The 10,285-nt window shown below is 55.7% G+C and overlaps 1 protein-coding gene across 5 annotated transcripts in view; it reads left to right on the plus strand.

The window, feature by feature from the left end:
• Positions 1 to 9,948, plus strand: part of CPNE2 (copine 2) — a 55,825-nt gene extending 45,877 nt beyond the window's left edge. For 4 of the 5 annotated variants that reach the window (XM_036833786.1, XM_036833783.1, XM_036833785.1 and 1 more), the window contains 4 exons: positions 640 to 773; positions 7,931 to 8,167; positions 9,254 to 9,309; positions 9,522 to 9,948. In XM_036833786.1, coding sequence (XP_036689681.1) covers positions 640 to 773; positions 7,931 to 8,167; positions 9,254 to 9,309; positions 9,522 to 9,828 — 734 coding nt within the window. In that variant the 3' untranslated portion in view covers positions 9,829 to 9,948. The remainder of the gene's footprint in view (positions 1 to 639; positions 774 to 7,930; positions 8,168 to 9,253; positions 9,310 to 9,521) is intronic. The other variant, XM_036833787.1, reaches the window with a different exon arrangement.
• Positions 9,949 to 10,285: the final 337 nt, after the last annotated feature.

The following is a 10,285-nucleotide window of genomic DNA, read 5'->3' on the forward strand; positions in this document are numbered from 1 at the left end:
CTCTGTTGGCTGAAAGCGTGGCCCTGTCCTCCTGCTGGGGCCTGTCTGGCTTGGAGCAGGTCTGCAGAGATGTTTTATCCAAGTTCAGATTGGTCAACCTCATCTCTGGCCAGAGGCCATCTGGACAGGACAGCAGGGCAGGGGGGGTATTCTTAGCCTTGTAACGGTGGCTATTTACAGAGCACCTACTGTCTGCAGAGCTGTGCAAGCATCTCAGTTCCCCCAGCAACCCTGAGAAGCCATAGCGTGTCCCGAATGGACCTCCAGGTGGCTCCGTGTGACCCCAAAGTGTCACTGCAGGTTCTGCCCGCCCCTTCTCTGGGAGGAGCCTGCTGGACACCCTCCTGCCAGCTTCCCAAGGGTGTAGATTACTAGTCTCCTTGACAGACAAGGAAACAGGCTTAAATAACTTCCCCCAGGTCCCACAGCTAAGAACTGGTAAAGGCAGGAATTGGAACTCAGGTCAGACTCCACGTTCAGGGCTCTTTACACCACTCTGGCCCTGCCCTCTGGAGCTTCCAGTACTACAGGGCACAGACTGGTCACGGCCGGGGCATTTGGGGTGGGCAGCAATTGGGATGAGAGTGGGTGCAGGGTCAGGGAGGACCTGGCTGATCCAGAGTCTTCTCCCCGAGGCAGGCGTGGACGGCATCGCCCAGGCATATTCGGCTTGCCTGCCCCACATCCGCTTCTATGGTCCCACCAATTTCTCGCCTATCGTCAACCACGTGGCCCGGTTTGCGGCCCAAGCCACGCAGCAGCAGACAGCCATGGTGAGTAGGTGATCACTGGCGTGGACGTGCAGGATAGGGCTGGCACAGGCTGGGCCTTCCCTGCCAGATGGAGGTCTGTCCTTCCTACCCTACCCACCCATGGGGCTGGCTGGCGAGCTGGATGTTCTGCCTCCCCTTGTTCTAAAATCCTAGGTGAGCCCCGGCCTCTCCACCTTAGTTTACCAGCAGGGATGGGAAGGGGGTTGGAAGAAGCTCAACTTGACTGGTTCTGGATTCCTGGAGCACAGACTCCAGGACAGACAGCAATTCCATTCGTTCGGTGCTTAGTAGGAAATAGGGGCTGTGATTAATGGTGCATGCCTCCAGGCAGAGGGAATCCCGGAGACTGTAGTCCCTACAGCCCTCAGGCTGACCCTCTGGGCCACCTAGTTCCCATTAGAGCAGCTGCCACCTCACGCTGAAGGGTTTGGAACCGTCTGGCCCGGGTCCGGCGCTCAGTGACGAGGCTCAAGCCTGAGGCTGCCAGGGCTGCTGTGTGGCATCTGGAATATATGGCAAACGGCCATCCTGGGCAGCTGCATCCCACGTCCTCTCCCTGCACCCAGCTCCAGGCCCAGTGCCAGTGCTGGAGTCACCAAGGGTCACCTTGCCCACCTCGCCCGCCATCCACCAGCCCCTGCCCCAGGGCTACTGCCGCGAGGAGCTGAGCCAAGTCTGGGAACCCAGCACCCGGCCCTAGGGTGGTGGAGCCCGGGCTGGGACGTGGGTCCGACTCCCACCTGACCAGGCACCCGAGCCACAGCCTCCACCCCTGTCCGGGCCTCCTCCTCCCCTGGAAGGAAAGGGTTGCTGCACAAGTGCTGAAGTCCTTTGCTGACTGTCCTTTTCACCCTGCCTCCAAAATACTATCCTCAACTTGCCCGCTTCCCCATTGCCACGGCCACTGTCATCTCTCACTGGACACCACGGCCGCCCCTCACCCCTCTTGCCCCTCCTATCCATGCTCCTGCTAGAGGGTCCTTTAACTGCGCACATCAGATCCTACCCCCTCCTGGCCTCTCCTCCCCGCAACCCCACACCCCTTCCTTTACTTGTGACCATTCCACCACTGACCTTGTTCCTATCCCTCAAAGACACCAAGCTTGTCTCCCAACAGATCCTTTGTTCTGCCGTCTCTTCTGCTTGGAGGTTCTTCTCCTCTCGCCCTGGCTTGCTCTGTCCCATCCCTCAGTGTCCCTCAAACGCCACCTCCCTGCAGCCTTCCTTGCCCACCCACCTGAAGCCTATCTCCTGCCTTCTCTGTTTATTCCCGTCTGGACTCTGATGATGGTGGCAACATCTCCTTCACATACTCCGCGTTTCTGTCTACTGGGTGTCTCCCTGGTTGGCCTCTCGGCCCCACAGGGCCAGGCTGTGTCTGTGTGTGGTCCGTCATCTACTTGGTGGCCTGTGCTGTGGCAGACGCTCGTGTTCTGGGAACGGATGGATTCAAGTTGGCCCCTGTCGTGTGCTGTGCACTGTGCGAGTAGCTGGGAGGAGGTGACTCAGCCAGGGCCTCTCTCAGAAGGAAAGGGACCTGGTCCCATTGGGACTGCTCAGAGGAGGGAGGCACCTGCTCGGTCACTGAGGAGGTAGAGGTTGCCTTCCCGAAGATGGAGACAAAGATAAAAGAAAGGGAGGTTATGGGAAAGAGAAGAGGACACCAGGGCCAGCCTGGGGAGGGCAGGACAGCAGTATGTGGTCTGATTGTCTGGGAGGCAGCAGAGGGTCTGTGGAAAGGGGGTCCTGGGGTCAGCCTGCCAGGGTTTGAATCCAGCCCCTGCCCATCCCTCACTGGGTGACCTGGGTAAAACTTACCCTCTCTGAGCCTCGTTTGTACCATAGGAATACTAATAGGACCTACCTTAAGGAGGTGGTGTTAGGATTAAATGTGATAACACAACAGCTGGTACCCAAAGAGACCTGAGGATGAGGAAGAGAGTGGCAGAGAGTTCTGGGAAGAGCCCCCCAGGCAGAGGGAATGGCAGATGCCAGTGATGGACAGGAGGGAGGCCAGTGCACGATGTCGGATTGAAGGAAGATGGTCCTGGTCGTTTCTGCTTCAGGGAGCGTGACTTGCTGTAGTCCTGGCCTTGGTGGTGGCAGCTGAGGGCCTGAGAAAAGTCCCTTCCTGCTCTGAGCCTATTTCCTTTATGAAATGGGACAAGTAAGCCCATCTGAATGGGACAGTAACTGGGGAGGACCTGGGAGTGGCTTTGTTAAATTCCTGGGGTGCTGGGCTAGAAGTGGATGGAGAGGGCAGAGTGAGGGGCAGCCCCTCAGCTTGCACACCGTTTGGATGCCTGCTGCCAGCCAGGCCATTGTCCCGCCCAGACTTTTATCTGCCTGAACCAGCTTTCAGAGGGATGGAAGAAAGGCCTGCATTCTTGTTTAAGGGAAAAAAATGGGGCGGAGCAGGAATGAAGCCCAGTGTTCCTCTCGGGCTCTTTCACCTGCCAGGCAGGGGCAGGACTGGGCAGGAGATGAGGTCCTGGGGAGAAGGGGCCTGTGTCTGCTGGATCCTAAGTCTGGAGGGGCTTGGGGACCACCAGGAAGGTGTCTTTGCATTCTGGGGAACAACTGCTGAGGGCCCTCCAGAGGGAAGAACTGGGCCCTTTCTGTGAACAAGTCCTAATCCTCACCAGTCCTAACCCTCACAATACCCCAGCTGCTTTCGTCGTGACCAGGTCCTCTCAACCTGAGGAGGCAGCCTTCCTCGGCTCCCTCAGCCTGGGGAAGCGCTGTCACCCACCCCAGCTGTGTGACTTGGGGCCAGCATCTCTGGGCTGCAGGAGGCGAGCCAGGGGTCTCTACTGGCCTCTCCTACTCTGATGTCCAAGAAGATACAGATAATTCTCTACCTCCTGCCTTTACTCCGTCCATCTCACCGTGCACTGAAGGTGGGGATGCCTCAAGGTTTGGAGGCCCATTGACCTGGTTCAAACCCCAGCTCCCGCACTTCCTGACTGTGTGACCCAGAGCAGGTTGCTTATTAAGCTCTCTGAACTTCAGTTTTCTCACCTGTACAATGAGGATGATGGAATAGTACCTGCCTAATAGAAGCATTGCAAGGATTCAACCAGCTCAGCATCCAAATTGCTCAGCACAGCGCCTGGCACACAATAGCACCTAATAAATGTGAGCGGATGAATCTTAGGACACCTCTTGGGCTGGCATTTGGTGATGCTGAGCCCACGTAGGCCTAACGCAAAAGGAAATAATTTGTGCGTTACCTGATGCTTTCGTACAGCTGCTTTTTGGGAAACACTTGGTGTGGCTTCATCCTCCCTGTCCCCAACACACGAACATGCATGCACACCCACGCACAGGAAATCAAGAGCAGATGGTGGAAGCATCTCTCTAGGCAGGCCTGTGTTCTGCCATTCATTCACGCAGCTCATCTCTACCACGTGTGTTTCTCTGCGGCACTAGGGAGACCATGATGCGCAAGCCATGGCCTCTGCCCTTCCAGGGCCTGTGGTCTTGTGGGGAGCCAGGCCAGGAACAGCAGCTGTGATGCCAGCCAATTAAAACTGTGATGACGGAATTATAGGATTATAAAGGTGGCATCTAACCCAGACAGAGGGCTCAGGGCAGGCTTCCTGGAAAAGTGATGTCCAAGCTGAGACTTGGAGGATGCTTAAGAGTTAGTCTCATCAAGGGTGTGTATGTGTGTGCATGTGCATGTGTGGAGTGTCCCTGGCAGAAGAAACAGCATAGGCAAAGGCTTGGAGGCATGGTGTGTGGCGTAACTAAGGGAAGGAGTGTGATGTAAGAGGGGTGGGTGAGGTTGAGAAGGTAGGCCAGCTCCCACAGATGCCTTTGAAGCCAGTAAGGAATCTGGATTTTCTCTTAAGGGCAGTGGGGAGTCACTGAAAGGTATTAAGAGGTTTGGGTGGTACCAGCGGACTCCTACTGTGGGGCCTCATCCTTCCCTCTGCTCTGACCCATGTGACTTGGGCCTTCCCATCCCTGGCCCATTGCTGGTTGGCTACCTAGGCAACTGGTGCCATAGTGGAGGGGAAACTGGGAAGCAGCCAGCACCCTGGAAATTTTCCTCCACTCCCCAGGGCCCTCAGCAGCCAACTTCTCAGAAATAAGCTAGGGATGAGTGCAGCTTCCCTGGACTCTGCCTGGAACTGTCGTGGTCAAGTCAGTTTCTTATAAGATCAAATCACATGTTAAATGCATTAGGGGAAGTGGCTATTTACAGCCCTAGAAGCCTGAAGAACCTCTTGGGTAAATGCTAGAGATACTCTGTCCTTGAAATATTTTGGAAATTTGGGGTTTGGGTTCGACCTGGCAGCAGTTGGCTGTGTTTATGGAGCCCGCACAGGGTGCCAGGCCCATGAGATGCAGAGGTGTGAGGGGAGGGGCTGCCCTGAGGAGCTCTTAGGGTGTGGGGGGAGAGGAGTATCCAGAGAAGCCCGCCCCAAGAGGTAATCGCTGGCAGCGAAAGCAGAGCTCAGGGCTTGGGGGAGCCTTCGCATTCACTCGGGATGGAGGAGTAGACGCCCAGAGAGGTCTTGGAGCTGTGGCTGGGGAGGGTACGCCAGGCAGAAGGAAGTAAAGCAGGAAAGGCATGGAGGTGGGAAAGCTTGGGGTAGGGTAGACCAGGACTATCCATGGGGACAGCAGAGGCCCTTCCCACCTCCTCCTGCCTGATTCCACCCTTCTTTCTCCCCTTCCACAGCCCCCCCAACCCCGCCACCTCCCCCCTGATCTGTCTTGGGGATGGGATCATGGACCCCTGGGGTTGCAGTAGACCTTAGAGGCTCCTGGACAATCTCATTTTTGCCTGGGATGGGCATGAAGCCTAGGACTTGTCAGCGGCACTTCGCTTCTCCCTGCCAGGCCCCACTATTGGAGAGACAGCTACTGGCCACTGATGCCATTGTGGAAAGAGCCCTAACTTTGGAGTTAAGGCTTGGGCTTGAATCTCAGCTGTGCCGTTCCTGGCTGTGAGTCCTTGAGCAAGTCACTGAACCTCTCTCAGCCTGTCTCCCCAACCTCCAAAAGGAGAATCCCAGCGTGAGGATGACACGGAGCATGTGTGGTCACCATCACCATGACTCACCTTTTCAGTTAGTGCCTACTGTTCTGCAGGAACCCAGGCCATGGGGAAGAAGGCTACAAGGCTGTGAGGGAGGCCCTGGCCTGCATGCTCCAAGTCTCCTAATGTAGACACGTGGCTGGTGGAAAGGGAGAGCCAAGAGGGCCATGTGGGGAGGAGGGTGGGAGATAGCCATCTGAGCTGGAGGGGGCTTGGAGACCAGTCCCACCCCGAGTGGTGAGGCCTGTCACCCAAGGCCAAGTATTCTTTTCTGTCCTCATTGCTAGGCCTCTCAATGCCTTCCCTCCTGCCAGCCTAGGTGCCCCAGAAATACTGCCATGGACTATTTTTGGTGGGATGGAAGTGGGGTTAGAGGGCCACTTAGGGAAGGGGTGCTGGCTAGGATGATGGTGGGCTATGAGGGGACAAGGGTCTGGATGAGCTTATGAGGTGCCCCTCAACCCCAGGAATGGGGACTGACAGCAGCAGCCCTCCACTACAGGAATTCAGGCTGCCATCTCCATAGCAACAGGTATCCATCTCCAGCCAAGCTTTCGGCCTCTTAAAGGCACAGTTCAGGAGGAGTTGGACTACTGCTGTCGAGGGTTGGGGGTTAGGATGGTGGCATTCGTACCTCCTCAGGGTTCATTCCTTTCAGGTTGTGCTTGGGGGACAGGCAGGAGAGCAAGGCATCCTAGATGGCTGAACTTGTGGTCTCTGTATGTTTCCCAGGGAGCAGACGGCTTTGTTGGGTGAGAAGGTGGCCAGATGCTGTCTTGGGGGCTGGCTTGGTTCTTCTCTTTTTAGCTCCATGACCTTGACTAGTCTGGGTCCCCATTTCCTCTCCTGAGAATCAAAAGGGTCAGAAGAGAAGGCAGAAGCCCCAGACAGAGAACATTAGGACCACAAGGGCTTTTCTGTTCATCTTATGTATGGGGAAAACTGAGTTCCCCAAAAGGGGCCAGAGGGTGCTAAGCACAGAGCCAAGTTGAAAATGAGGTCTTAGGCAGCTAGGAATGCTGGGGCTTCTGCCCACAGATCATCCAGTGAGATTTCCTGAACTTCATTCACTCACTCCCCACCTCCACAGTCTATGCTATGCCCACCTGTCACCTACACTAATTATTATTTTTTTCATGTAAATAATTTTAGAGAAACTATAACCCACTGTAAGGGAAAAGTTACTTATCACTTGCCACAGAGAGTAACAATAAAAATAAATACACCAGGCTGCACAGTGGTATCAAAGTCTACCTAGAGACTGCTGTCCCTGGAGCTCTGAGCTTCCTGCCTTTTCTCCCTTTTTTAATAAGGAAGGTTAGCAAGTGGGACACATGAGCACCAAACTGCGACTTCCTCCTGGCTGCAGTTTGTAGAATTCAAAGACCACTGCAAAACCAACACCCTTCCCACTGTGACGGATGCTGTGTCTGGGGTGTGCCCCCAGGTCTGCTTGTTGCCAGCAGAGTCCCACAATCCCAGAAGCACTGACCTAGATGATCTGCTTAGCTCCTGCAAGGGGTCTCTGAGGCCGGCTGTGCTAATGGGGAATGAGCAGCGTCACAGGTGTTCACGTGAAGGTGGAGCAGAGAAGGGGAGGCTGCTCCCAGAGTCCACAAGCCAGAATGCATATTCCTCAACAGCCATGGGCCTCACTCTGCCACAGATGCAGCTGTCGATTACCGAGCTACTGCCACACGCCCAGCGTGGTCTCTTTGAGAGGTGCAGGAACTTCCACTTTGCAGATGAAGAAACTGAGGCACGGCAAATTGAGTCAGTTCCCCAGAGTCCCACGGTGTAGCCACTGTCAGAGCCAGGCCTGGAGTCCAGGGCTCTCAAACTCCCAAGCCGGGGAGTCTGATGTTGCACAGGGCAGGAGGAAGAGAGCAGTTTGTGCTTCCAGCTGTGACGGAGGAGAGGCCTACAGGGCCCAAGCACTGAGAGGTGGCTGCCTAGGGAGGTGGCTGGGGTTCGGCAACAGCTCGGGGAGACGAGCCATCTTCCTCCCAGGGGTCAGAGGGTTTGGGGAGATTGGGAAAGGACGGAGGGGAAGGGTGGCCAGAGGCCGAGGGCTGTGCTGAGTGCCTGTTGACCCCCTCTGCAGCAATACTTCATCCTCCTTATCATCACGGACGGTGTCATCAGCGACATGGAGGAGACGCGGCACGCCGTGGTGCAGGCCTCCAAGCTGCCCATGTCCATCATCATCGTGGGCGTGGGTAACGCCGACTTCGCTGCCATGGAGTTCCTGGACGGGGACAGCCGCACGCTGCACTCCCACACAGGGGAGGAGGCAGCCCGCGATATCGTGCAGTTCGTGCCCTTTCGAGAATTCCGCAACGTGAGTGTGGGCCCGGGCTGGGGAGGAGGCGCTTACAGGACCCCAACAACCATAGTTAATAATCCAGAATGAAGGCGCTGGGATTGTCTGCCCAATCCTAGGCTCCTCTACCCTCAGCTCTGTTGACTACTCACCTCCTGAGAGCCTACTACCCTCCCGGCGCCATGCGAGGCCCTGCCCCCAGGTGAGGCCATAATGACAGTTGCGTGAGCACTTGCTTCAGCAAGCTGACGAACTCAAGGGAGTAGTGCCCAGTCCAGACTGGGGCTCCAGGACAGGGGTTCCCGGAGGACCTACCCTCTAAGCCTGAATCAGAAGTCGGCGTCATCCATGCGGGGGAAAGCATTCCAGGAGAAAGAGATGGGAGCAAGGCCCAGAGGTGTGAGGGGCTTTCCTGGAAATCACACCTCGCCAACCGTCTCGCTTCAGGTGGAAAACAAGGCCCATCTTAGGATGGCCTCCTCTCCCTGAGGGCCGCTCTAGGAGGAACTGGTGGCCTCCCTTGCTCCTGAAGGTGGCTCTGGTCCTATCTGCAGGTGACCCAGGTCTGCTTACAAGGAGGCTGGCAGTAGCTTCCTGGTTGCTGCCCTTGCAGCTGGGCCCGCAGGCAGCCCCAGAGGGAGCAGTCTGTCAGGTGCCAGCCTGGGGCCTAGCTTTCATTTGACCAGAGGCACACTGTATAGCCTTGGGCAAGTCCCTGACCTTTCCTCCTGGCCTCAGCTGCCGCAGCTGTAAGCCTCCGGGTGCTGTGGCTCAGGTCCTGGGAGCCAGTCCCAGCAAGAACTGGCCACTCCGATTTGTAACCACTGGTGCTCACATCTCTGCCCAGTACCCTCTGGGTTTGCCTGAGCTGGTTCAGTTCCTTCCTCTGGAGCGTGAGCTTCCTGAGGACAAATGCTGGGTGTTGGCCACCCAGGCACTGCATGGACACTGAATGAGCTCCTGGTGTGCCCAGCCTGTGACTGGGTGCCGAGCAGTGAATCAGACAGTCACAACCCCTTAATACCAGCCAAGAAGGTGCTCAGGAAATGTTTGCCAGATGACTAGGCTGTGCAGCTCACCTCCATCATCTCTTTCCCCCAAAAGCCTCCCATAGACAAATTCATCCTGAAACGTTACTCCCAGGCACCTCGAGTGCTCAGGTAAGAGTTACACTTAATGTGAAGGAAAGCACTGCTAAGGGTGGGATTTCAGGCCTGGGCTGGGCTGAGGAACGCTAGTTTTAGACAGCTCTGGCCCTCTGCTCTGGTTTTGTCCTCCAGGGACACCTTCTGTACCAGCTCCCTGGGCATGGTGCCCCTCACCACTTCATCCAGTGATCCTTTCTCTCTCCTCTCTCCGCCCTACCCTGCAGGCGGCAAAAGAGACCTTGGCGAAAGCTGTGCTGGCAGAGCTGCCCCAACAAGTTGTTCAGTATTTCAAGCATAAAAACCTGCCCCCCACCAACTCGGAGCCCGCCTGAGTGCCAGCCCTCACCCAGCAGCAGCATGCCGGCTGGGCCTCCCACCCTCCCCAGGAACATGCACGCTCACCCTGCTTCCTTGTGGGTGGCCTTTTTTTTTTTTTCTTTTAAACTGATCCACATTTTTATTTTCTACAACCGGACCTCCACCCCCAACTTCCTCCAGCCCAGCTGGGCTTCCTTTATTGGAGTCGACTGATGATACTTCCAGGCCAAACTGGCTTCCTCTCCCCACCCTTGCCACTCTTAAGTATTGAATGTACTTTGTATAATTTTAGTGGAATTGTTATTAAAGAGAATAAAATTTTTACAATCATAACTGGCTTTTTCCAAGTAACTAGCTGCAGACTCAAAGGAATGTGTCCCCGGTGCATACTGTGTGGTAGCCTGCACCCAATTCCTGCTCTGTTTTTTAATACTGTGACCGTGTTCTACTTGTTATACTCAGGGTAATAAAGGAGTTTCAGATGTCCCTGTGTCAGCTCCTTCCTCAGCTGGGACCTGATGGGCTCACTGATCTGGGAAAGGAAACATGAAAACCCCTTCCCCCCAGCAAGCCTGTGAAATTGGTATAATCACTTCTACTTGGGGACATGCATTCCACACAAACAGTAATGCAGCTGTTAAACTGGCACAGAACTTGGCACATTGTACAT

The sequence above is a fragment of the Balaenoptera musculus genome, chromosome 19 (assembly GCF_009873245.2).
Source record: "Balaenoptera musculus isolate JJ_BM4_2016_0621 chromosome 19, mBalMus1.pri.v3, whole genome shotgun sequence".
Taxonomy (NCBI): domain Eukaryota; kingdom Metazoa; phylum Chordata; class Mammalia; order Artiodactyla; family Balaenopteridae; genus Balaenoptera; species Balaenoptera musculus.